The 27,869-nt window shown below is 42.3% G+C and overlaps 1 protein-coding gene across 6 annotated transcripts; it reads left to right on the forward strand.

The window, feature by feature from the left end:
- The first annotated feature begins 7,470 nt into the window (after positions 1 to 7,470).
- LOC308606554 (uncharacterized protein) lies at positions 7,471 to 27,585 on the forward strand. Of its 6 annotated transcripts, none has more exons than XM_081217560.1 (7): positions 7,471 to 7,585; positions 9,462 to 9,624; positions 12,777 to 13,068; positions 13,345 to 13,403; positions 15,824 to 15,950; positions 16,977 to 17,072; positions 25,729 to 27,585. In XM_081217560.1, exons 3-7 carry the CDS (start codon positions 13,020 to 13,022, stop codon positions 26,586 to 26,588), a joined length of 1,191 nt encoding a protein of 396 aa, XP_081073686.1. In that variant the 5' UTR covers positions 7,471 to 7,585; positions 9,462 to 9,624; positions 12,777 to 13,019; the 3' UTR covers positions 26,589 to 27,585. The 6 variants fall into 6 exon arrangements, with proteins under 6 accessions (XP_081073686.1, XP_081073690.1, XP_081073687.1 ...); XM_081217564.1 differs by having other exon boundaries at positions 16,980 to 17,072; XM_081217561.1 differs by having other exon boundaries at positions 12,936 to 13,068.
- Positions 27,586 to 27,869: the final 284 nt, after the last annotated feature.

A 27,869-nucleotide genomic window follows, 5' to 3' on the forward strand; every position in this document is an offset into this window, starting at 1 on the left:
TATTGTGTGGACGTTTCCAATTTTATGTATTTTTCTATTTTTGGGTTTAATTTGCTGTAAAATTCTCATATCATTGATTTTCACCATTTCTTCTTTTCTAATATGTGTATTTACGACTACAAATTTCCCTATAAACTTTACCTTGTCCCATTAAGTTTCTTACATTTTATTTTTATTATAATTTAAATAATTTAATAAATTCAACCATAAAATTTTCTTTGATCTGTGTTCTTAAAAAACTCTTTATTTTGAAATACTTTTAGATTCACAATAAGTTGCAAATACACATATAGGGAGATACCATGTACTCTTCACTCATTTTCCCTCAAAGGTAATATTTTGCATAACTATAGTACAATATCAAAACCATGAAATTGACATGGGTACAATCCACAAAATTTAACCAGTTTTCACCAGTTTTATACACACTCATTTCTATGTGTGTGGTAGTAGTTCTATATAATTGTATCAAGGGTATAAGTTTCATGTAGCCACAATATACAAAACTGTTTAATCCCCACAAGGCTACCTTATGCTACCACTTCTTATGTTTAAAAATATTTATGGAAATATTTATAAGAAAAATTAAATCTGTCTGAAATTTGCTTCAAATAATTGGGGAAGGGGTTGAGTGGGTAGGGGAATAGATAAAACAAGATTGGCAATGAGTTGATAATGGTTGAATCTGGGGGATGGCTACACAACAAACATATTAGTCTCTCTACTTTTGTGTGTTTTTAAAGTTTTGCATGACAAAAAAGTATTTTAAATGGAGGCAAAATAAAAAGACTCCCCAAACCCCCCAAAACCCCTCCAAAGAATTCATCATTAGCAGAAAACCAATAAAACAATATACTAAAGGAGTTCTTCAGCAGAAGGAACATAAGCACTTTTTTTTTTTCTTTTTTTTTTTTTTTTACGTTACGTGGGCCTCTCACTGTTGTGGCCTCTCCCGTTGTGGAGCACAGGCTCCGGACGCGCAGGCCCAGCGGCCATGGCTCACGGGCCCAGCCGCTCCGCGGCATGCGGGATCCTCCCGGACCAGGGCACGAACCCGCGTCCCCTGCATCAGCAGGAGGACTCTCAACCACTGTGCCACCAGGGAAGCCCCAAGAACGATTTTTTGAATGACATAATCATAATATCATTATCATACCTAAATATTAACAGTAATTCCTTTATATAATCACATGTCCAGTGAGGGTCCAAATTTTCCTGATTGGTTCCTATTTTTTCTTTTTTTAGCAGTTTGTTCAAATCAGGAAATCAGGATCCAGAGAAATTCCATACATTGCAACTGGTTGGTTTGTTTTCTAATCTTTTAAAAAAGATTTTCCCCTCCCTTTCTTTCTTCTTGCAACTCTTTATTCATGAAAACCAGGTAATTTGTTCAGGAGTTTCCCAAAGTATGAAATTTGCTGACTCTATTCCCTTGGTTTCATCTCATGCTCCTCTGTCCCTGGTATTTCTTAAAAACTGATAGAGCTAAAGCCTTAATCAGATTTTGGTTTAATATGTTGTTGTTGTTGTTGTTTTGTTTTGGCTGTGCTGCGTGGCTTGTGGGATCTTAGTTCCCCAACCAGGAATTGAACCCAGGTTCTCGGCAGTGAAAGCATGGAGTCCTAACCACTGGACCACTGGGGAATTCCCTAGAATGCTAGAATGCATTATTGACCCCCAAATTCTTCACACTTCCCTGAATCCACCCATGTTTCCATTATCTCTTGCTGCATAATGAATCACCCCCAAATTTGGTGGTTTAAAATAATCATCAATTATTATCTCATGGTTTTGCGGTTGACTAGAGCTTAGCTAGGCAGTCCTCTCTCAGGTCCTTTCATACATTTGCAGTCAGATAGTGGCTCATATTTGCTTTCACTTTAAAGTATTTTATTTATATATATATATATTTATTTATTTGGTTGCGTTGGGTCTTCGTTGCTGTGAGGGCTTTCTCTAGTTGCAGTGAGTGGGGGCTATTCTTCGTTGCAGTGTGTGGGCTTCTCAATGCAGTGGCTTCTCTTGTTGCAGAGCACGGGCTCTAGGCACGCTCGGGCTTCAGTAGTTGTGGCATGCGGGCTCAGTAGTTGTGGCTCATGGGCTCTAGAGCGCAGGCTCAGTAGTTGTGGTGCACGGGCTTAGTTGTTCCGCAGCATGTGTGATCTTCCCGGACTGTACTTCGGCAGGTGGATTCTTAACCACTGCGCCACCAGGGAAGCCCTTGCTTTCACTTTAGATTTTTCTTGTTTTAATGTAACATGAAGTGGTCATCTGTAGAGTCAGTTCATTCTTGATACTTTGTGATTCTCAATTTGTAGAACTATTTCTACTTTATCCTTCATTTTACCTTCCCAAGCATTTTCAATAACTGTTCGCTTCTTGCCTTTACTTCTTTATACTTTGCTTCCCATTGAGTGATCACATTTTTCATCACCTAGATTTCAACATCTTTCGTTTCAAGTTTCAACTTTAGTCTTTCAATTCTTCCATGTTTCAGAACCACTTACTGATTGTGTTCATGAGCTGTACAATAATCTGTTTCATTATAACCTACAAATTGCTCTCTTTCACCCTCTGTTAACCAAATTTCCAGAAAAGGAGACCTGATGAAAATGAAGAGGTGTTTATTTGGGGTTTTTTAGGACTGCAGCCAAGGAGATACAGATTTAAGAAGCACCTAAACTGTGTTCCGCTGGGCTACAAAATGGAGGAAGCTTATAAAGGCAAAAACCCACAAGTTTACATAAATTGCTTTTCAAGAGTTAGGATTGGAGCTGGCACGAAAAGCGTGCTTGTTAAGCAAGGATTGGTTGGGGCTCAAAATGATTACACAGTTTCAAAGTTACGTAGCCACACAAATATAAGGTTATAGCTAGCAGCTGCTAGCAGATATGGTTTTGAAAACTTGGCTGGTGGTGTCCTTGAGTTTGACATAGTTCAAAAAATTCAAGCTCTTAGTGTTACAGGAATATGTCTGGAACAACGTCCACAATGGCCACATGGCTCCATTTTTTCCCCCACTTTATTTATTTTTTTATTTTTATACAATTTTTAAAAGTTACTTTCCATTTACACTTATTACAAAACATTGGCTATATTCCCCATGTTGTACAATACATCCTTGAGCCTATCTTACACCCAATAGCTTATGCCTCCCACTCCCCCACTCCTGTGTTTGCCCCTCCCCTCCACTGCTAACCACTAGTTTGTTCTCTATATCTGTGAATCTGCTTCTTTTTTGTTATATTCACTAGTTTGTTGTATTTTTTTAGATTCCACATGTAAATGACATCATGCAGTATTTATCTTTCTCTGTCTGACTTATTTTACTTAGCATAATTCCCTCCAAGTCCACCCATGTTGCTGCAAATGGCAAAATTTTGCTCTTTTTTTATGGCTGAGTAAAATTTCATTGTATATATATACCACATCTTCTTTATCCATTTATCTGTTAATGGACACTTAGGTTACTTCCATGTCTTGGCTATTGTACATAGTGCTGCTGCTACTGACCATGATTCCTGGACTCTTTAATCAATAGAAATTGATAAGAGGCCAGATGAGAAATTCAGGCAAGGCTTTATTGGGGCTTGTGCTACAGCACAAGGGAGCAAGAACAAGTAACAGACGTCCTTGCCCGATCCTCGAGGAGGGGCAGCTGGTCCCTTAAATACGTGAAAGTAGGAGCCGATCCGTGGATTGGGCCATGTTCAGGGAAGATTTGCTCCCAGCACCTCAGGGTTTTGGCCTTTTTGTATCTTATTGTTCATAATTGCCCTGACTCTGCATGTGTGCAGTTATTTTTAGTCTCTTATGGTTTCCTTTGTATTTTGTTGCTGGAGGAGACATTTGTCCAAGTGCAAGCACTCCAGTTTAGGGTCCCAGGTCCCAGGTGCCAGCCTCTCTCATTGCTATGAACATTGGGGTGCATGTATCTTTTAAAATTAGAGGGTTTTTTTTCCAGATATATACCCAGGAGTGGGATCACATGGTAACTCTATTTTTAGTTTTCTAAGGAACCTCCGTACTGTTCTCCATAGCGGCTGCACCAATTTACATTCTCACAGACAGTGTAGGAGGATTTCCTTTTCTCTGCACCCTCTCCAGCATTTATTACTTGTAGACTTTTTGGGGATGGCCATACTGATCGGTGTGAGGTGATACCTCATTGTAGTTTTGACTTGCATTTCTCTAATAATTAGCGATGTTGAGTACCTTTTCATATGCCTGTTGGGCATCTGTATGTTCTCCTGAATTCTGTGCTGGGTTTAACAATGAAAGCTCATGTTGAGTGCTACACATGGTATGGGAGGATTTCTGGGTAATTTTCTTAAAAGCAAGATTCCTGAGTTCATTTGCTTCACTCTGTTGCTATTCCTTCATTTTTCTTCTTTTTTCTCCTCTTCTCATTTGTAGTTGACTTGTTTCCCAAAGTTTGAGACTTTCTAGTATTCCAATCTTTACCTTTCCAGGCTCAGAATTAGAACCACTGTCACTCTCTACTTGTAACAGGACAAAACAAGAAGCAGTAGTGGAGGGGCTTCCCTGGTGGCGCAGTGGTTGAGAGTCCGCCTGCCGATGCAGGGGACACGGGTTCGTACCCCAGTCCGGGAGGATCCCACATGCCACGGAGCGGCTGGGCCCGTGAGCCATGGCCGCTGAGCCTGCGCGTCCGGAGCCTGTGCTCTGAAGAAGCAGTAGTGGGAACAGAACTAAGTACCACTGAGGCTATTGTAAAGATTTTTCTTTTAAAATACTTGTGTAAAGAATAAGTCCTCATTCATGAATGAAAGCTAGATTTCACCCATGGACTCCTAACTGATGCTCCAAAACATATTCGCACAAAGTACATAGAGAAAGATAGAGTGCTGGGTGAGATCTAACTCAAGCAGAGTAGCGGCTTCAAAAACTGGAGGGTCCCATGAACTGGCAGTGTCTCTAGGTCACAGCCACAGCCCAGGCACATGGGCCTGGGGTCTGGCACTGGTCTCTCATGTTGAATCCCCATTCACCTGCCCTGGGCACAGCAGAGTGGCCACATCACTTCAGGGGCTCCAGAATAGGTGCCCACCTATATTGCCTTTTGTGACCTACGCTTGGAAGTCATATACTATCATTTCCAACCACAGGCTCAACTAGTTCAAGGAGAGGGGCCATTGAATTTCTCTTCTTCTCAAAGTCATATTGAAAGAATATGTGAAATAGGGAGATCTTATTGCGACTATCTGGAAAAAAACCAATCAGTCACAACACTCTTGCCTTGAGTGCACTATATGCGAGATATAGTTTCCCTGCCCTTTATTTTGGATTTGGCCATGTGAGTTGCTTTGGACAATGTGCACATTCTGAGCCTAGGCCTTAAGAGGTTTTGTATATTTCCACTTTCCCTCTTCATTTTTAGCCACTGCCATGAGAAATATGTGCCCTGGCTACCTTACTGTCCAGAGACAATGAGAGTTGCCCCAGTCAAATCACCTCAGCTTAACCCATCGAGGAAAAACTAACCCCTGCCAACCTGGAGATGTGTGAATGACTATAAATGCTTGTTGTTTTAAACCAACTTTCTCACATTTCTTTTTTTTAATTAATTAATTTATTGTTTGGCTGTGCTGGGTCTTAGTTGCGGTACGCGGGATCTTCATTGCCACCTGCGGGATCTTTAGTTGTAGCATGTGGGATCTTTAGTTGCAGCATGAGGGATCCAGTTCCCTGACCAGGGATGGAACCCAGGCCCCCTGCACTGGGAGTGTAGAGTCTTAACCACTGGACCACCAGGGAAGTCCCACACCTCTTTTTCATGGTGAACTTAAGGAAGTTCTTTTTGGCTTTTTTGATTGACCCCAGTTAACCATAATACCCTAATTGTGCAGAATAATCTTTATCAATTATTATCACTTTGGACCCAATACTCAAGACGTTAAAAAGAAAACAGCTTCATTTTTGTCTCTCATTGTCTCTTTAAACACGCTCAGTGGAGCTAGATCTTCTTTGATCCTCTTAAAATTTAATTAGAGATCATGATTTTTCTACTTACTACAAATGGCTTCAGCTTAGTAATATAAATATGCAGTCTTCATGGCAGATTGAAAATTAAAACTTCTTCTTCTGCTTTGATCTGCTTGCAGTTTATGGCAGATCGTATTTTCCAAAAATGGTTATGACTATATTTTTGTTTCCACGTGGTCTTCCAGAACCTTGCCACTTTTCCATCAGGAAGTGGAGTCCATGTCCCCTCCTTTTGAATCTGGATGGGCTTTTAAAACTGCGAGTAAGTGGAAATGATGTTATGTGATTCTGAGGCTAGACATAAAAGGTGTTACAACTTCCATCTGGATCTTTCTTGGGACTCTTGCCTTGAGAACCTTGAGCTGCAATGTAAGATGTCTGAGGCTATCATGCTATTAAGAAGCTTAAACTAGCCTACACAGAAATACCACCTGGAGAAACCCTGAGATTACATGAAATAAGAGATGTCCAGCCAGCTCCCAGTTGCTCCTGGAACTTCACACTATTCCACGTTCAGCTATCATGAAAAATCTGAGCCACAGCTGTCCAGATAGGCTGTTTCTGAATTCCTGACCCAGAGAAACCATGAAAGATAATAAATGGTTGCTGTTGTTTGAAACCACTAAACTTGAGAGACTGGATATACAAACACAATACCAGATCGTATACGACAACAGAACTCTGACCCACAAACTCTGCAGTAAACAGCTGGTTTCCAACCAGAAAACCAAACTACAACTTTGGCAGCAATCAGCCCAGAACAGTCAGAACTTGGTCAATACCAGCTTCCCTATTTTTTGCCTCTGCTTCCAACTCAGAACCAACCAGAGAAAGCCAAACCATCACCCCCAAACCAATCACATAAGTTGCACTGCTTGTAGTTGGCCCACCTCCAGCTTCTCTGTGCCAATAACCTCCATTCAAAATATACCTGAAGTCTTCCGTTTTTTCACTATAAAGCTTTGCCACTCCCCTGCCTGCCTTTGAGTCTCTGCCAAACACAAGTGGCCGTGGCCTGTAATACCAGTCATTTGAAACAACCTAACGATAAAGAAAAACATTAATTACATAAGTGGCACGTAGAATTTACAGAATATTATGGAAAACCCCTTAATGTTCAATATACATGTGACTTAAAAAGTAGGTTAAGAAAATACAAATATTTATGTGAAAGGATATTAGTTTAAATATAGCTATGTCTAAATACAGAAATTACTGTATGTTTGTTTGTTTGTTTATTCATTCCTGGTTGTAGACTGTGGGAGGAGGCACCCGTGTGGTTTTCCATGTCCAGCCCTAGCCAGGTGTATGATCCCACGTGAGACTTCGAGTTCACCTGTGACGGCCTCGCCACGCCCCCATCGCGCCTTGGGGAGGGGCTTGGAGAGCGCCCCAACCTGCGCAAGGTCTTCTGGGAGATGTGGTCCCGCCGTCTGGCCGCGTCTTCTGCTTGCGCACGGGCACCACCGGCTGGGCCTTCTGGGTCCCCGGCGCGGGTAGGTCGCGCAGGTTCCGTGGAACAGCGGCTGGTGAAGGCCCCGTGGCGACCTCCATACCCAAGACCTCTGGGCCTAGAGAGGTGAGTCCCCTCGCTGGCTGAGGACAGCAGGAATAGCCAGGGGTCCCCGGGTCCTGCGAAGGGGGAACGTGAAAACCCCTTCGGAAGGTCCGGGAGTCGCGGGGTCCGAGAAGCGACGCAGGGGCGTCTTGGTTTTATTGACGTGGGGGTAGATGGCTGCGACTACCATTTACCCCCATCTACTACCAGCAAGGGGATGGCGTGTCCTTTTGTTGGTGGGCCTCCCGGCATCCTTGGGTGGGGGGTTGGAGGCAGGGGTCCTTGGATTTAGGGGACAGCCCATGACGGCCATTTTGGTTTGGGAGGCTCCGCTCGTGCATTGCAACCCCAGGTTGGTGGGGACAGGACAGTGAGGCAGGGTCCAGGGATTTGGGGGTGTCGACTGAAGAAAAAAAAAAGAAGCACAGCCTAAAAGTTGAGAATTATGTTTTATTTGGTGAGCTTTCTGAGGACTTAAGCCCAGGACCCAGCCTCTTAGCTCTAAGGCAGGGGTCCCCAACCCGCCCGGCCACCACCGGGTACTGGTCCGCAGCCTGTTAGGAACCAGGCCGCACAGCAGGAGGTGAGCAGCCGGCGAGGGAGAGAAGCTTTGTATGCCGCTCCCCATCACTCCCCATCACTCGCATTACCGCCCGAACCATGTCCGTACCCCCACCCCCACCCCGTGGAAAAATTGTCTTCCACGAAAGTGGTCCCTGGTGCCAAAAAGGTTGGGGACCGCTGCTCTAAGGGGCTGCTCTGAAGAGGTAAGGGGGGGAGCCAGGATATATAGGAGGTTTGCAACAAAAACCAGGCAGTCGGAACATCAAAAGATTACTGTTAATTAGGAACAAATCAGACATCTCAAGTTAATGAATTTAGCGCTTTTCTGTGTATGGGAAGATGCTCATTGAAATCATTCCTTTGATATGCACCTTAGCTATCTAGGGCCAGTATCCTGCTTTTCTCCATCCTGAATCCCTTCAGGGTTCACAGTTGGGGGTGGCTGCAGTGGGTACTGGCTTTCTGGCCACAGCGTCCTTTGTTTACTGATACGGCAGGCGTCATTCTTAGTCCACTGGGGGAGCATATTGGGGCTGTATATTCTGAGGTGTTTGTCTGGACAGCTAGATCTGTGCATGCTTGGGTTTGGGAGATGTGGGGAGGAATTAGGAAGTGGGTGCCCCTGGGTTTGGGATATAGTGAGGGTCATGAGTCTTGGTCTTTATGGCGACAATATGTTCTGACATCCCTTAGTTTGGAGGTGACTTGGACTTTGAGGTGGGGGCCAGAGTCTTGGATCCCCCCTTTTGTTGTAGATGCTCCTGTGAGGCCACCTTCACCTCTGACTCAGAGGGCTTTTTCTATAAGTGAGCCAAGGGGTGTGTTATCAGAGGGATGGACAGATTGTGCTAGCCACCGGGGTGGGCTCTTCCCCCAGCGGGGCCCTCTATGAATTGCCAAAGGCCTGCCGCCACTTTGCATCTGAGAAACCCCAGAGCTTAAAGTGGTCAGCAGCTTCTCTAAGCTCCCAGGTGCTGTGGAGTTAAATGACCTTCCCCTGGGTACTTGCCTCTGGGGTAGCAAAGCCAGGAATATCACACCTATAATCACCTCCACAGTTATCTGCAAAAGAGAATTCTCCACACTGTTAGCCAGGGAGGGCTGTAGGGGAGTTGTATTTCCTTTGTTGTTTCTTTGGAAGTTATAGTTCCAGGTTTTAAAGGTGGAGGTGTCCCAGTTGTGAATTTGGTATCACAGGTGACTCGTAAGTCACAGGCCTGGCTGTAACTCTGCAAAGCCTCTCTGAGTGCAGAGGTTGCGGGATGAACATGCTCTACATTTTCCTTGGTCTTTCAGGTCAAGGTTGGCTCATGGCTCTTTTATTTTCCTTTAGGTAAGGGTGGATCTGCAGAGACTGAGTATGAAGATTTCTGGCATGTGACTCAGTCCTCATTGCTCCTGGCTCCCCATTCTGCCCTCTTTGGAATCTGCTGGCCCTGAGAGATCTGTGAAAAGAGGAGAAAATGGCCCCAGGGTTCCTGGCAGCAAGACCCTCAGTGAGTGATTTTTAACCTCTTTCCTGCAGTAATCCCTGTCCCCAGTTAGATGACATGTTTGTTCACTGCCTCGAAGTGCCCACCAAGGCTGTAAGACAATCATGAAACATGGCACAGCTTTGGGAAACTCCAGAGGAAAGCCCACTCTCTCTCCTCAATTTACCTCCCCCCTTGACCCCATCGTTATCAGAGCTCTTGGCACACCTTAACCTTTGCCCCTACTTTCCATTAATTTAGTCCACAAATGGTTCACCCTCTCTTCCACATGCCCTGGTGTGTACTGTGTACATTGGGAAGTATTGTCTTTTCTTGAGGGCTTGTAGGCCTTGTTGAGGTGGTTTGTTTGTTTGTTTTCCTTACTGCAATGGATTTTAAAATTTAAGTGGTATTAAATTAACAAGAATTGCAAGAATAGTACAAATTATACCTGTATACCCTTCATTCACATTCATCAGTTGTCAACTTTTTGCCAGTTACTTTATCATTCCATCTCTATATGTATATTTGTCATTTTCTGAATCATTTGAGAGTAAGTTGCAAACATCGTCTTTTACCCCTAATTGTTTCAGCATGCATCTCCTAAAAACAAAGACAGTCCCTTAAATAGCCATAGTATAATTCAGGGAATTTAATATTGATACAGTACTATTGTCTAATCTCCAATTTATAATAATAAATATTTGCCAGTTGTCCTAATAAGTTTCTTTATGCCCCACACCCCCTGCCCTTACATGTCTTTAGTCTTCTTTAATCTGGAATACTTTCATAACATTTCTGTCTTTATTGATCTTGACATTTTTGAAAAGTACAAGTTTGTTATTTTAAATGTTCCTCAAATTGGATTTGTCTTTTGGTTCTTCATGATTAGATTAAGATTACACACTTCTGGCAGGAGTAACACAGAAGTGATGTGTCCTCAATTTGTCATATCAGTTGGCACAGAATATTGATTTGTTTCATTATGATACTAACTTTGATCACTTAATTAACGTTGAGTCTGCCAGGTTTCTCCACTGTAACTTTTCTATTTGAGGATTGAAGAGGAAGGGAACAGATCGCTTAAGCTGGATGTCACTATCATGTGGAAGGGGGGACAAAATGGGGACAGGGAGGGAATAGAATCTTTTTTTTTTGCGGTACGCAGGCCTCTCACTGTTGTGGCCTCTCCCGTTGTGGAGCACAGGCTCCGGACGCGCAGGCTCAGCGGCCATGGCTCACGGGCCCAGCCGCTCCGTGGCACGTGGGATCTTCCCGGACCGGGGCACGAACCCGTATCCCCTGCATCGGCAGGCGGACTCTCAACCACTGCGCCACCAGGGAAGCCCCTTGGAATAGAATCTTATATAGAAGATGGCCACAGTGGTCCAGATAAAAGCTGATTGTGTCCTGGACCAGGGTGATCACAGTGAAGATGGAATGAAACAAAAATATTCAAGGGCTTCCCTGGTGGCGCAGTGGTTGAGAGTCCGCCTGCCGATGCAGGGGACACGGGTTCGTGCCCCAGTCCGGGAAGATCCCACATGCTGCGGGAGCGGCTGGGCCCATGAGCCATGGCCGCTGAGCCTGTGCGTCCGGAGCCTGTGCTCCGCAACTGGAGAGGCCACAACAGTGAGAGGCCCGTGTACAGCAAAAAAACAAAAAAACTGGGTGTTATTGCATGACTTTGCTAATTAGAGTTTTTTTTTAGAATCACCATAACTTATTAAATTTTTGCAAAAACTTTGAAAAGTGAGATGTAAATTACATGCAATAAATTGCACAAATCTTAAGTACATGTTGGTGAATTTTTACATATATATACACAGCAATGAAATCACCACCCAAGTAAATATACAGAATATTTCTGTCACCTTGTAAAGTTCCCTTTGTGCTCCCTCCCAGTTTCCCCCATAGGCAACCACTATTTCTGATTAGTTTTGCCTGTTCTATAAGTGCATAAATACAGCTTGTACTCCCTTCACTCAGCATAATATCTCTGAAATTCATCCAGCTGTCACCTTAACATTTTGTTATGTCACTTCTTATTCTGTAGTTTATATTTGTTTAAAAACAAAATAGCATAATATTTTGCTTGTTAAACATATTGCTTGTTGTAAATAGAAGAAGAGTACAATTGGATATAGAGTTGAACGTGGAATTATCCTGTGTCCAATTTCCCATCCAATGCATTGAGAATCATTTACATCTATGTAAAATACTCATACTTTAAAAAAAATCTACAAAAGTAAATCTTAACACAGTTTGGCTGCTTTCTCTGTAAAGTTACACTAAAGTTGCCTTTCTTTGTCAGTATATACAGAGCTGCCTCATTCTTTAGCAGATATTCAGTATTGTGTGGTCCAGTGTGGGTGTACTTTCAGATAACTGAAAGTTCTTCAATATTACAAATGTGACTACAATAAATATCTCTGCATTCATATCTTCATGCTCTTGTGCAAGTCTGACATTTAGAATTGGAAGTGTGGGACCAAAGGTGTTCTGTACATTAAAAAACATTTTTTTTAGTGAACTGACTTTTTTGTATTGAGGATTAATTGACACATGATAAACTGCACATAAAGTGTTCAATTTTATATTCATATATATATTCATGAATATATCTGAATATATTCAATTTTGACATTTTTATACACTCATGAAACCATCACCTCAATCAAGATAATCAATGTATCTTATCACCCCCCAAAGTTTCCTGGTTCACTTTTGTAACCCCTGCTTCCTGACCCTCCCTGCCCCCTCAATTTGAAGGTTACAATCAACTTGCTTCCCCCCCCAGAAGACTGTACCCATTTATGTTCTAACAGCATATGAGACTGATCATTTTCCTACAGCCTCACTAGTGATAAGGTTTTCAGATTTTAAAACATTTACTGATCTGATAGCTAAAAAGAGAAACTCAAGTATTTCACCAGTTCACCTTTTGGGAATTGTGGATTTGTATCCCAAAAGTGGGAGGTTTCCAGGAAATCTTCACAGAGGAGGCAGAATTTGCTGCCCTGTGACTTGATCAACCTGTGAAGCTACAGTCCTGAGAAAGTCAGAGCTGGGTACCCCTAGGAAGTAGGGTCATGCCTTGTACACAGTGGATGCTTAGTAAACGTTTATCACCTTAACTGTGCTTTAGTTTATTAACTGTGCTCTCACTTAAATAGAGAAGTCCGGGACCCAGCCTGCTGGGACATCTCCTCTCCTGCCTACAGGGACAAAACAGCTACCTGAGCATGAAGGCTGCAGGAGGTCCCCCACCCACATGCAGGAGTTCCATCTTTGGTGGAGACAACACCTCCTGAAACTCCCTCTGGGTGTTCCAGGTGGAGTTTGGAGAGGCTGAAGAGAGATTCCCTCAGCAGAGCCACTGGGGCTGAGGGGATTCCCCTCCTAACAGGGAGGGCAAGATGTGGGACCATGTAGAAGCTGGAGTGACCTCAAAGAGTAAGGAGAAAGGTGAGAGTTAAATCATTACCAAGGCACACAGCAGGTATTCAGTAGGTTTTTGCAAGGAGGGAGGGAGAAAGTGTCTGGGTCGAAGGGCCATCTGTAAAAGTAGAAAGAGAGGAAAAGGCTTTCTAGGGGAGGGCCTAGAAAGGTCAGGTAATGGTAAACAAGGACCAGTGTTACCAGCTGAATACAATATGCCCCTTCTCCCTTCTTGGTAACTAAGATACTGGTCTCCTTCAGTGAGCCAAGTTCATTTTTCACTGCTTCTTTCTTCTTACCCAGCACTGCCTTCTGAGGTTTCTGCCCTTCTTCAGGAAGAGGAGGAAATGCCCAAATTACAGGTAAATTAGAGTCCACCTTCTCTCCCTGAAAATATCACCCACACACCTCATTTTGGGGATTGGGGAAGGAGAGCAATATAACACGTATATTGTGCTGGCCCTGGGCTAGACATATGTTACTCCAGTTTCTCAAAAAAGTCTGAACATTGCTGGTAGGAGTGACAAAATGGTGCAATATACTTTGGAAAACAGTTTTAGAGTTTCTTATATAATTAAGCACACACTTACCATTGACCCAGAAATCCCACTGTATTTACCCAGAAGAAATGAAAATAGATGTCAACACAAAAATCTGTATGTGACTATTAGCAGCTTTGTTTATAATAGCCCTGAGCTAAAAACAACCCAAATGTCCATCAACTGATAAATGGATAAATAAAATGTATTAATCCATATAATTAAGAACTACTCATAAAAAAAGGAAACAACTGCTGATACATATAACAACATGAATGAATCTCAAAAGCATTATGCTGAGAAAAAATAAGCCAGACACAAAAGAGTACATACTATGTGACTCTGAGACAGGATGGGCCCTCGACCTTTTGCTGCAGTGCTGCAGTGCTTGCACTTGGACAAACGTCTCCTTGAGCAACAAAATACAAAGAACTATAAGGGACTAAAAATAACTGCATGTATGTTGGGGCAAATTCTGGACAAAAGATACAAAAAGACCAAAAAAACTCAGCTGCCACTTCTGAAGAGCTGGGAGCAAAAGCAGGGTACTGCACATGCCCCCTGCACTCAGCACCACCAAAGCATTGGGCAAAACACCTAAGCCACCCCTCTGGACTGACCTCTGGACACACCCCTACCCTCACCCCATATAAGGAACCAGCTCGCCTTCCCCACTCTGGGAGCAAGGGAAGCTGTTGTTTGTTTTTGCTCCCCCTTGCTGCAGCAGGGGCCCCAATAAAGCCTAGCCTGAATTTCTTATCTGGCCTCTAGTCAATTTCTATTGATTGGAGAAGAACCCCAGTTGGTATCAATTCCATTTATATGAAGTTCTAGAACAGGCTAAATTAATCTATAGCTGTTCTGTGCCTTCTCCTCTCTCTTCATGCTCTGAACAAACCCCTCCCTAGTAGAGAACTCCCTCTTCCCCACAGTGGTAGCCACTATTCTGACTTCTAGTACTGTAGATTAGTCTGATTTTGAACTTTTTAAATAGAATCAAGAGTACATACAGTACTCTTTTGTGCCTGGTTTTTTTCAATATTATGTTGTGAGATTGATGTATATTGTTTCATGTATATGTAGTTTGTTCACTTTCATTTCAGTATAGCAGTAGTTTCTAAAACTTTGTTTCAGGACCCCTTTACACTTTAAAAAATGGCTTTTATTATGTGTGTTATCAATATTACCAGATTGGCGGTTCAAGCTAACAAAAATTTAAAATATTTATTAATCCATTCAAAAATTAATCCATTATAGTTAATGTCACATTTTATGAAAAATACTTAATTTTCCAAAACAAAAAAAAATAAAAAAGAAGAATGAAAATGTTTTATATTTTTGCTAATCTCTTTAATGTCTGGCCTAATAGAAAACAGCTGGAATCTCGCATCTGCTTCAACATTTTCTCAGTTGCAGGATCACACGACATGTAGCCTCCATATTGTTGTAAGAGAATGAGAGTGTGTAAGCCTTGAGAATTATTATGAAAATAATATTGACTTTACAGACCCCCCTGACAGGGTCTTGGGGAACCTCATGGGTCCCTGAACCACAGTTTGGGAATTGGTACTGAATATTAGTCTTTCATGTGACTCTGCCAGAGTTCATGTATCCTTTCTATTGTGGATGTGTGAGTGGGGATTTGGGGCCCATAATAAACATTGTTAATATATAATTATCAGAGGGAGGTTTCCTATATAGCATTTCTTATTAACCAAAGAGTCCTTATTGTTCATCTATGTCTTGTTCCTTCCCACACAGCTATCCACTCACTTTTCTTGCCAACTGGAACTCCCCACCTCCCTTCCCTCTATTCACATTTTAACCATCCCACAAGGCTGGTAACTGGCTTTCTCCATGGTACCTGCCCTCATGGCCCCAACCCACCTTGGACTCCTTCTCTGGACCCTTCCCCAAGTAAATCACAAGCTTATTCTGATTCATAGAATGTTGTGTGGATGACACCTCTGGAATTGTGTAGCTTTTGGTGTACTGTGGTTGAAGTTTGAGTCTTCTCACCCAAAGAGACTTTAAGGGCTTGAAGCATTAAAAAAAATGTGCCTCATGTATCTTTTCAATCTTCTACATGATATAACAATCAAGTGCATGGATGTGTGCCGAAGTTAGTCTAACTCAGGACCCTGGAAACTCTCAGGGCCACTTACAGATGTCACTGATGCTTGTCAGCTGCATTCCTCTGTGGGAATGGGTATGTCTGAGGGTGACTTTGTTTGTTGTTTTAGGAGCTGGTGACGTTCCAGGATGTGGCTGTGGACTTTACCCAGGAGGAGTGGGAGCATCTGGATCCCTTTCAGAGGCACCTGTACAGAGAAGTGATGTTGGAGAACTATGGGAATCTCATCTCCTTGGGTGAGAACAGCATCTACCTGAACCCATCTGCTTTCTCTCGGGTTCAGTTGTATAGAGTAAATCCTGAGGGGATTTGCATTTGGGGGTCCACATATTCCAGATCCCTTAATGGCAGTGGGTATCAGATTTGAGAGTGCATAGAAATACCTGAGGTGAAGGCAAGAAATGCCAGTTCCTGTCCAAATTAAAGGAGACTAAAGAGATAAGACAACTAAATGCAGTGTCTTATTCTAGATAGAAAATATCTAGGAAAATAGTGCTAAATGGAACATATTTGAGACAATTGGCATCATTTACAAATTAACTGTGAACTGGATACTAATACTGTGTCAATGTTAAGTTTCCTGATTTTGATGGCTGTACTGTGGTTATGGAAAAAAATGTCCCTGTTCTTAGGAAATGTGTACTGAAAGAATTTAGTCAGAGAGAGCCATGGGGCCTGTAACTTTCTCTTAAGTGGTTTAAAAAAGAATTGTGTGAGAGAGAATAATAAAGTAAATGGGCCAAATATTAACAATTGGTGACTATGGGTTAGGGTTCTACAGGCATTCTGTTCTGTGTATCACTCTTGCTATTTTTCTCTAAAATAAAAGGTTATCCGAAAAACCTACATCACTAGGTTCTATCACCAGGGCTACTGATTCAGTGGATTTGGGATGGAGTCTGCATTTTTGATAAGTCTCTTCAAAGCACACTTTGGGCAGTGCTTCTCTGGTGGACACACAATCATTACTGCCTGTTCACCCCACTGAGAATTATTACTGTTGTATATTGCAAATAGGTCTCTTCACTGAAGTTCCTGGAACTCCTGGAAGCATTTTTTTCTCTGGGGGAGAAATTATTTGTTTATTTATGTGTGTGTGCCTACATATATATAAATATAAAATGTGATTTTGATGCACAGTGGTTTTATTCACCTTTCCCAGTCTTCATAGGACCTTCACGAATACCAAGTGATAAGATTGACTTGTGGCAGGGTCCTTGTCCACATCATATTGCCCTAATCCACCTGTCTTTCCCCTCAAGCAGGACATCTGCTGTCCAAACCAGAAATGATTTCCCATTTTGAACAAGAAGATGATGTGTGGATGGAGGAAAAAATACCAAGAAGCTCCTATTCAGGTGAGAACCAGTCAGCCAGGAGAAAATGCCATTAATAATCCTATGAATCCATGAAGGGATGGGTAGCAACTTCAAAAATATATATTATTTGACTTTTTATGCTGATAATTTAACTGAAAATATTTAAATATTTATTTGATTGGAGGCAAATTTCTTTTTTTTTCTTTTTTTTAACATCTTTATTGGAGTGTAATTGCATTACAATGTTGTGTTAGTTTCTGCCATATAACAAAGTGAATCAGCTCTATGTATACATATATCCCCATATCCCCTCCCTCTTGCGTCTTCCTCCCACCCTCCCTATCCCACCCCTCTAGGTGGTCACAAAGCACTGAGCTGATCTCCCTGTGTGATGCAGTTGCTTCCCACTAGCTATCTATTTTACATTTGGTAGTGTATATATGTCAATGCTGCTCTCTCACTTCGTCCCAGCATACCCTTCCCTCTCCCTGTGTCCTCAGGTCCATTCTCTATGTCTTGTCTTTATTCCTGTCCTGCCCCTAGGTTCATGAGAACCACTTTTTTTTTTTTTTTTTTTTAGATTCCGTATATATGTGTTAGCATACGGTATTTGTTTTTCTCTTTCTGACTTACTTCACTCTGTATGACAGACTCTAGGTCCATCCACCTAACTACAAATAACTCAGTTTCCTTTCTTTTTATGGCTGAGTAGTATTCCATTGTATACATGTGCCACATCTTCTTTATCCATTCATCTGTCAGTGGACACTTAGGTTGCTTCCATGTCCTGACTATTGTAAATAGTGCTGCAATGAACGTTGTGGTACATGATTCTTTTTTTTTTTTTCAATTTATTTTATTTCTTTACTTTTGGCTGTGTTGGGTCTTTGTTGCTGCGTGTGGGCTTTCTCTAGTTGCGGTGAGTGTGGGCTACTCTTCGTTGAGGTGCACAGGCTGCTCATTGTGGTGGCTTCTCTTGTTGCGGAGCACGGGCTCTAGGTGTGCAGGCTTCAGTAGTTGTGGTACGTGGGTTCAGTAGTTGTGACTTGCGGGCTCTAGAGCGCAGGCTTTGTAGTTGTGGCACATGGGCTTAGTTGCTCTGCAGAATGTGGGATCTTCCTGGACCTGTGTCCCCTGCATTAGCAGGCAGATTCTTAACCACTGCGCCACAAGGGAAGCCCCATGACTCTTTTTCAATTATGGTTTTCTCAGGCTATATGTCAGTAATGGGATTGCTGGGTCATATGGTAGTTCTATTTTTAGTGTTTTAAGGAACGTCCATACTGTTCTCCATAGTGGCTGTATCAACTTACATTCCCACCAACAGTGCAAGAGGGTTCGCTTTTCTCCACACTCTCTCCAGCATTTATTGTTTGTATTGTTTGTAGATTTTTTGATGATAGCCATTCTGACTGGTGTGAGGTGGTACCTCATTGTAGTTTTGATTTGCAGTTCTCTAATGGTTAGTGATGTTGAGCATCCCTTCATGTGTTTGTTGGCAATCTGTATATCTTCTTTGGAGAAATGTCTATTTAAATCTTCTGCCCATTTTTGGATTGAGTTGTTTGTTTTTTTGATATTGAGCTACATGAGCTGCTTGTATATTTTGGAGATTAATCTTTGTCAGTTTCTTCGTTTGCAAATATTTTCTCCCATTCTGAGGGTTCTCTTTTCGTCTTGTTTATGGTTTCCTTTGCTGTGCAAAAGCTTTGAAATTTCATTAGGTCTCATTTGTTTATTTTTGTTTTTATTTCCATTTCTCTAGGTGGTGGGTCAAAAAGGATCTTGCTGTGATTTATGTCAAAGAGTGTTCTTCCTATGTTTTCCTCTAAGAGTTCTATAGTGTCTGGCCTTATATTTAGGTCTTTAATCCATTTTGAGTTTATTTTTGTGTATGGTGTTAGGGAGTGTCCTAATTTCATTCCTTTACATGTAGCTGTCCAGTTTTCCCAGCACCACTTATTGAAGAGGCTGTCTTTTCTCCATTGTATATTCTTGCATCCTTTATCAAAGATAAGGTGGCCATATATGTGTAGGTTTATCTTTGGGCTTTCTATCCTGTTCCATTGATCTATATTTCTGTTTTTGTGCCAGTACCATGCTCTCTTGATTACTGTAGCTTTGTAGTATAGTTTGAAGTCAGGGAGCCTGATTCCTCCAGCTCCATTTTTCTTTCTCAAGATTGCTTTGGCTATTCAGGGTCTTTTGTGTTTCCATACAAATTGTGAAATTTTTTGTTCTAGCTCTGTGAAAAATGCCATTGGTAGTTTGATTGGGATTGCATTGAATCTGTAGATTGATTTGGGTAGTATAGTCATTTTCACAATGTTGATTCTTCTAATCCAAGAACATAGTATGTCTCTCCATCTCTTTGTATCATCTTTAATTTCTTTCATCAGTGTCTTATAGTTTTCTGCATACAGGTCTTTTGTCTCCTTAGGTAGGTTTATTCCTAGGTATTTTATTCTTTTTGTTGCAGTGGTAAATGGGAGTGTTTCCTTAATTTCTCTTTCAGATTTTTCATCATTAGTGTATAGGAATGCAAAAGATTTCTGTGCATTAATTTTGTATCCTGCTACTTTACCAAATTCATTGATTAGCTCTAGTTTTCTGGTGGCATCTTTAGGATTCTCTATGTATAGTGTCATGTCATCTGCAAACAGTGACAGTTTTACTTCTTTTCTGATTTAGATTCCTTTTATTTTTTTTCTTCTCTGATTGCTGTGGCTAAAACTTCCAAAACTATGTTGAATAATAGTAGTGAGAGTGGGGATCCTTGTCTTTTTCCTGATGTTAGAAGAAATGGTTTCAGTTTTTTACCATTGAGAACGATGTTGGCTGTGGGTTTGTCATAGATGGTCTTTATTACATTGAGGTAAGTTCCCTCTATGCCTACTTTCTGGAGAGTTTTTATCATAAATGGTTGTTGAATTTTGTTGAAGGCTTTTTCTGCATCTATTGAGATTATCATATGTTTTTTATCCTTCAGTTTGTTAATATGGTGTATTAACAAACTGATTGACTGATTTGCATATATTGAAGAATCCTTGTATTCCTATAATAAACCCCACTTGATCATGGCGTATGATCCTTTTAATGTGCTCTTCGATTCTGTCTGCTAGTATTTTGTTGAGGATTTTTGCATCTGTGTTCATCAGTGATAATGGTCTGTAGTTTTCTTTTTTTGTGATGTCTTTGTCTGGTTTTGGTATCAGGGTGATGGTGGCCTCGCAGAATGAGTTTGGGAGTGTTCCTCCCTCTGCTATATTTTAGAAGAATTTGAGAAGGATAGGTGTTAGATCTTCTCTAAATGTTTGATAGAATTCGTCTGTGCAGCCATCTGGTCCTGGGCTTTTGTTTTTTGGAAGATTTTTAATCACAGTTTCAATTTCAGTGCTTGTGATTGGTCAGTTTATATTTTCCATTTCTTCTTGGTTCAGTCTTGGAGGTTGTGCTTTTCTAAGAATTTGTCCATTTCTTCCAGGTTGTCCATTTTATTGGCATAGAGTTGCTTGTAGTAATCTCTCATGATCCTTTGTATTTCTGCAGTGTCAGTTGTTACTTCTCCTTTTTCATTTCTAATTCTATTGATTTGAGTCTTCTCCCTTTTTTTCTTGATGAGTCTGGCTAGTGGTTTATCAATTTTGTTTATCTTTTCAAACAACCAGCTTTTAGTTTTATTGATCTTTGCCCTTGTTTCCTTCATTTCTTTTTCATTTATTTCTGATCTGATCTTTATGATTTCTTTCCTTCTGCTAACTTTGGGTTTTTTTTGTTCATCTTTCTCTAATTGCTTTAGGTGTAAGTTTAGGTTGTTTATTTGAGATGTTTCTTGTTTCTTGAGGTAGGATTGTATTGCTATAAACTTCCCTCTTAGAACTTCTTTTGCTGCATCCCATAGGTTTTGGGCCGTCGTGTTTTCACTGTCATTTGTTTCTAGGTATCTTTTGATTTCCTCTTTGATTTCTTCAGTGATATCTTGGTTATTTAGCAACATATTGTTTAGCCTCCATGTGTTTGTATTTTTTACAGTTTTTTTCCTGTGATTGATATCTAGTCTCATAGCATTGTGGTCAAAAAAGATACTTGATACGATTTCAGTTTTCTTAAATTTACCAAGGCTTGATTTGTGACCCAAGGTATGATCTATCCTGGAGAGTGTTCCATGAGCACTTGAGAAGAAAGTGTATTCTGTTGTTTTTGGATGGGATGTCCTATAAATAGCAATTAACTCCATCTTGTTTAATGTGTCATTTAAAGCTTGTGTTTCCTTATTTATGTTCATTTTGGTTGATGTGTCCATTGGTGAAAGCGGGGTGTTAAAGTCCACTACTATTATTTACTGTCTGTTTCCCCTTTTATGGCTGTTAGCATTTGCCTTTTGTATTGAGGTGCTCCTATGTTGGGTGCATAAATATTTACAATTGTTATATCTTCTTGGATTGATCCTTTGATCATTATGTAGTGTCCTTCTTTGTCTCTTATAATAGTCTTTATTTTAAAGTCTATTTTGTCTGATATGAGAATTGCTACTCCAGCTTTCTTTTGATTTCCATTTGCATGGAGTATCTTCTTCCATCCCCTCACTGTCAGTCTGTATGTGTCCCTAGATCTGAAGTGGGTCTCTTGTAGATGGCATATGTGCGGGTCTTGTTTTTGTATGCATTCAGCCAGTCTATGTCTTTTGGTTGGAGCATTTAATCCATTCACATTTAAGGCAATTATTGATGTGTATGTTCCTATTACCATTTTCTTAGTTGTTTTGGGTTTGTTTTTGTAGGTCTCTTCCTTCTCTTGTGTTTCCTGCCTAGAGAAATTCCTTTAGCATTTGTTGTAAAGCTGGTTTGGTAGCGTTGAATTCTCTTAACTTTTCCTTGTCTGTAAAGGTTTTAATTTCTCCTTCGAATTTGAATGAGATCTGTGCTGGGTAGAGTAATCTTGGTTGTAGGTTTTTCCCTTTCATCACTTTAAATATGTCCTGCCACTCCCTTCTGGCTTGCAGAGTTTCTGCTGAAAGATCAGCTGTTAACCTTATGGGGATTCCCTTGTATGTTATTTGTTGCTTTTCCCTTGCTGCTTTTAATATTATTTCTTTGTATTTAATTTTTGGTAGTTTGATTAGTATGTGTCTTGGCATGTTTCTCCTTGGATTTATCCTGTTTGGGACTCTCTGCACTTCCTGGCTTGATTGACTATTTCCTTTCCCATATTAGGGAAGTTTTCAACTATAATCTCTTCAAATATTTTCTCAGACCCTTTCTTTTTCTCTTCTTCTGGGACCCCTATAATTTGAATATTGGTGCATTTAATGTTGTCTCAGACGTCTCTGAGACTATCCTCAATTCTTTTCATTTTTTTTTCTTTATTCTGCTCTCTGGGAGTTATTTCCACTATTTTATCTTCCAGGTCACTTATCCGTTCTTCTGCCTCAGTTATTTTGCTATTGATTCCTTCTAGAGAATTTTTAATTTCATTTATTGTGTTGTTCATCATTGTTTGTTTGCTCTTTAGTTCTTCTAGGTCCTTGTTAAACGTTTCTTATATTTTCTCCATTCTATTTCCAAGATTTTGGATCATCTTTACTATCATTACTCTGAATTCATTTTCAGGTAGAGTGCCTATTTCCTCTTCATTTGTTCGGTCTGGTGAGTTTTAACCTTGCTTCTTCATCTGCTACATGTTTCTCTGTCTTCTGATTTTGCTTAAGTTTCTGTGTTTGGGGTCTCCTTTTCACAGGCTGCATGTTCGTAGTTCCCGTTGTTTTTCGTGTCTGCCTCTTGTGGGTAAGGTTGGTTCAGTGACTTGTGTAGGCTTCCTGGTGGAGGGGACTGGTGCCTGTGTTCTGGTGGGTGGGGCTGTATCTTGTCTTTCTCATGGGTAGAGCTGTGTCCGGTGGTGTGTTTTGGGGTGTCTGTGAACTTAGTATGACTTTAGCCAGCCTCTCTGCTAATGGGTGGGGTTGTGTTCCTGTCTTGATAGTTATTTGGTATAGGGCATCCAGCACTGGAGCTTGCTGGCCGTTGGGTGGAGCTGGGTCTTAGCATTGAGACGGAGATCTCTAGGAGAGCTCTCGCTGATTGATATTATTTGGGGCCAGGAGGTCTCTGGTGGTCCAGTGTCCTGAACTCAGGTCTCCCACCTCAGAGGCTCAGGCCTGACACCCAGCCGGAACACCAAGACCCTGTCAGCCACACAGCTCAGAAGAAAAGGGAGAAAAAAAGAAAGAAAATTAAATAAAATAATTTAAAATTTTTTAAAAAATTATTAAAATAAAAAAATAAAAAGGTAATAAAAGAAGTGAGAGCAGGGCTTCCCTGGTGGCGCAGTTGTTGAGGGTCCTCCTGCCGATGCAGGGGGACACGGGTTCGTGCCCCAGTCTGGGAGGATCCCGTGTGCCGCGGAGCGGCTGGGCCTGTGAGCCATGGCCGCTGGGCCTGCGCATCCGGAGTCTGTGCTCCGCAACGGGAGAGGCCACTGCAGTGAGAAGCCTGCGTATCAAAAAAAAGAGAGAGAGCAGCCAAACCAGTAAACAAATCCACCGATTATAACAAGTGCTAAAAACTATACTAAGATAAACGTAAAAATCAGAAACAAGTCAGCAGACAGCAAACCCCAAGTCTACAGTTGCTCCCAAAGTCTGCCACCTCAAGTTTGGGTTGATTCACTGTCTATTCAGGTATTCCACAGATGCAGGGTACCTCAAGTTGACTGTGGGGATTTAATCATTGCTCCTGAGGCTGCATGGAGAAATTTCCCTTTCTCTTCTTTGTTCGCACAGCTCCTGGGGTTCAGGTTTGGTTTTGGCCCTGCCTCTGCATGTAGGTTGCCCTCAGGCATCTGTTCCCGCCCAGACAGGATGGGGTTAAAGCAGCAGCTGATTAGGGGGCTCTGGCTCACTCATGCTGGGGAGTGGGTGGGGGCAGGGGGCAAGGGGTGGGGAGGGAGGGGTACGGTAGTTGTAATTGGAATTGACAATGCAACAGCCTGGCAGTGGCGGGCTGCACAGGCTCCCAGGGGGGTGTGGATAGTGACCTGTGCTTGCACACAGGATTCTTGGTGGCTGCAGTAGCAGTGTTAGCATTTCATGCCCGTCTTTGGTGTCCGAGCTGTTAGCCGCGGCTCGCGCCCATCTCCGGAGCTTGTTTAGGCGGTAATCTGCCTTCTGTGGGCAGACAGGGAAGGAATCTCCTCTCCTTGAACACCCTGAAACAATGGTTTCTTTCCTCTTAGCCAGGTCCAGAGTTTTTCCCGGACCCCCTCCCAGCTAGCTATGGCGCACTAGGCCCCTTCAGGCTGTGTTCACGTAGCCAACCCCAGTCCTCTCCCTGGGGTCTGACCTCTGAAGCCCGAGCCTCAATTCCCAGCCCCCACCCGCCCCAGTGGGTGAGCAGACAAGCCTCTTGGGCTGGTGAGTGCTTTTCGGAACCAGTCCTCTGTGCGGGAATCTCTCTGCTTTGCCCTCTGCAGCCCTGTTGGTGCGCTCTCCTCTGTGGCTCCAAAGGTTCCCCCCCGCCCACCCCCCCATCTCCACCAGTAAAGGGGCTTCCTAGTGTGTGGAAACTTTTCCTCCTTCACAGCTCCCTTCCAGAGGTGCAGGTCCCATCCCTATTCGTTTGTCTCTGTTTTTGCTTTTTTTCTTTTGGCCTGCCCGGGTACATGAGGATTTTCTTGCCTTTTGGGAAGCCTGAGGTCTTCTGCCAGTGTTCAGTAGGTGTTTTGTAGGAGTTGTTCCACATGTAGATGTATTTTTTATGTATTTGTGGGGATGAAGGTGATCTCCACGTCTTACTCCTCCTCCATCTTGAAGGTCCCCCCACATATCTTTTTTTTATGAAAGCATTAAATGCCCAAGCTCCTCAAATTCACTTGGAACCAGCATTACCATTTTCTTAGTTCCTCATTAAAATTTTGACAGTTGTTCACTCCATAATTGTATGAAAGTTATATATATATATATGTTTTTTTTTTTTTTTTGCGGTATGTGGGCCTCTCACTATTGTGGCCTCTCCCATTGCGGAGCACAGGCTCCGGACACGCAAGCTCAACGGCCATGGCTCACAGGCCCAGCCGCTCCGCGGCATGTGGGATCTTCCCGGACTGGGGCACGAACCCATGTCCCCTGCATCGGCAGGCGGACTCTCAACCACTGCGCCACCAGGGAAGCCCGAAAGTTATATTTTTAACTTTTTGGTAATTATACTTTGACAACATTAACCCATTTGTAGCTCATGGAATTTGACTTGGTGTTTCTAGTAACATTTAGTTTCCTTGACTAAGGAAAAGGTCCCCAATATCTTCCCATTCTCCTTGAAGCAAAAATGAAAAACCTAATGTCAGGAGGACAGAGACCAGCAGCAACACTTCTTCACTCAATGAAGTTTCTTTGCCTTACCAGTACTGCCTAAGTGTGTCCAGGAGTACCGTGAAGCCTCAGACAAAACCTCTGCTCACTTTTGTCATCTAATTTTCTTTGTCCCAGGAGTCAGGGATGAGAATGATGGGATTCTCTCTTGGCCAGTATCTCCAGGAGAAAAACCCTATAGCTGTCCCCAGTGTGCCCAAGACTTCAGCCAGCTCAGAAACCTTCTAATTCACCCATGAACCGGTACGGGAGAGAAGCCCTCTCCATATGACGGGGGTGGAAGAGCCTTCAGTGAAAGGACAACAGACCTTAACCTTCCTGTGCTCCTTCCAGGAGACAAGCCCTGCCGATGCATGGAGTGTTCTGGAGTCTTCAACTCAGAATCTGCTCTGAGAAGGCATAGGAAGGACCACATGGGAAAGAAACCTCACACATGTGAGGAATGTGGGAAGGACTTTAGCCGTAGCTCCAACCTGTCCATGCATCGGCGAATACACACAGGCGAGAAGCCCTACAGATGTGGTGTGTGCGGGAAGGACTTCAGCCGCAGCTCCAACCTCTCTATCCACCAGCGCATCCACACAGGTGAGAAACCCTTCAGGTGCTGTGACTGTGGCAAGGACTTCAGCCGCAGGGCAGCCCTGCAGATCCACCAGAGTGTCCACACAGGAAGGAAGCCCCATGCCTGTAAGGTATGTGACCGGGGCTTCACCTCACGCTCTACGCTGGCACGACACCAGCAGGACCACACAGGAGACAAGGCCTATGTGTGTGACACATGTGGCCAGGGCTTCAGCCAGAGAGCCAGCCTCTACCTGCACCAGCGTGTTCACACTGGGGAGAGGCCATTCCGGTGCAAGGCCTGTGGGAAGTGCTTCAGCTGGAGCAAGGACCTGGGTATCCACCAGAGGGTCCACACGGGAGAGCGGCCCTACAGGTGTGAAGCTTGTGGGAGGGACTTCAGGCATCGCTCGGCCCTCAAGAGGCACCAGAGGGTGCACACAGGGGAGAAGCCCTACCCCTGTGCCGTGTGTGGGAAGGGCTTCAGTCAGAGAGTCCACCTGCAGACGCACCAGAAAGTGCACTGTAGGGAGAGGCTTCCAGGATTGGGCTCTGCACATGCAGGTGCCTTCCACGGCCAGGGCGAATGCCAGGGCATGGGTGCTGAGGTGCACAACATGGATCAGGCTTAATGATGTATGGCATTTATTAGTATTTATACAGAAAAGAGGACAGATCAACAGCACTTAGATGGAGAAATAGAACATTTTCAGCCCTCCCCAAAGACCTCTGCATGCTTCTTTCCACTCACTCCCCACAAAGGGAGTCGCTATCCTGACTTCTAAAACCATAGATTGATTTTGCAAGTTATAGAATATCATATAAGTGGAATTACACAATGTGTAATCTTTCATATAGAACTTTATTCACTCAATGTCTGCATCCATGTTGTTGCATGTATTCAGAGGTTCATTCATTTTATTACTGAGTAGTATTCCATTGTTTGAATGAACCACCGTTTGTCCATTCACCTGTTGATGGGCGTTTACATTTGGGTTATTTCCAGGTTTTTCAGGTTTTGTTCGTTATGAATAAAGCTGCTGTGAGCATTTGGGTACACATCTTTGTGAGGACATATACTTTAATTTCTCTTGGGTATATACTTAGGAGTAGAATTGATGGGTGTTTTTTTTAATTAATTTTTTAAAAGATTTTTTGATGTGGACCATTTTTTTAAAAGTCTTTATTGAATTTATTACAATATCGCTTCTGTTTTATGTTTTGGTTTTTTGGCCACGAGGCATGTGGGATCAGTTCCCCGACCAGGGATTGAACCTGCACCCCGTACATTGGAAGGCAAAGTTTTAACCACTGGACCATGAGGAAAGTCCCTTGATGGGTATTTTAAAACTTGTAAAAAACTGGGCTTAGTATTGTCTTGTACATTGGATGTTTACATGTACTTGGAAAATTTCAAACAAATACAGAAATGGAACAGTGTAACAAACACTCATGTCCCCATCAGCTAGCTTCAGTAATCAATTCATGATGAATTTTGTTACCTCTGTTCCACCCTGCTCCCTCACACACAGTCCTGAAGTATTTTAAAGTAAATCCTAGACTAGGATATTGTGTCATCTTTATATGGTATATACCTTCAAAAAATAAAGATTTGTTTAAAATGTTTTTCCAAAGAATCACTCTGTTTAAAAATTTTTTTTATTAAGGTAAAATTCAGAAAACATAAAATTCACCATTTTAACCATTTCAGAGTATATTATTCAATAGTTTTTAATATATTTACAATGTCGTACAACCATCACCACTGTCTGATTCCAGAATATTTTCATCAGGCCAGAAAGAAACCCCATTACTATTAAGCAGTCACTTTTCATTCTCTCCCTCACCCAGCCTCTGGCAACCACTAATGTACTTTCTGTTTCTATAAATTTGCCTATTCTGGACACTTCATA

This window comes from Mesoplodon bidens (genome assembly GCF_964165515.1).
Source record: "Mesoplodon bidens genome assembly, chromosome: 18".
NCBI lineage: Eukaryota > Metazoa > Chordata > Mammalia > Artiodactyla > Ziphiidae > Mesoplodon > Mesoplodon bidens.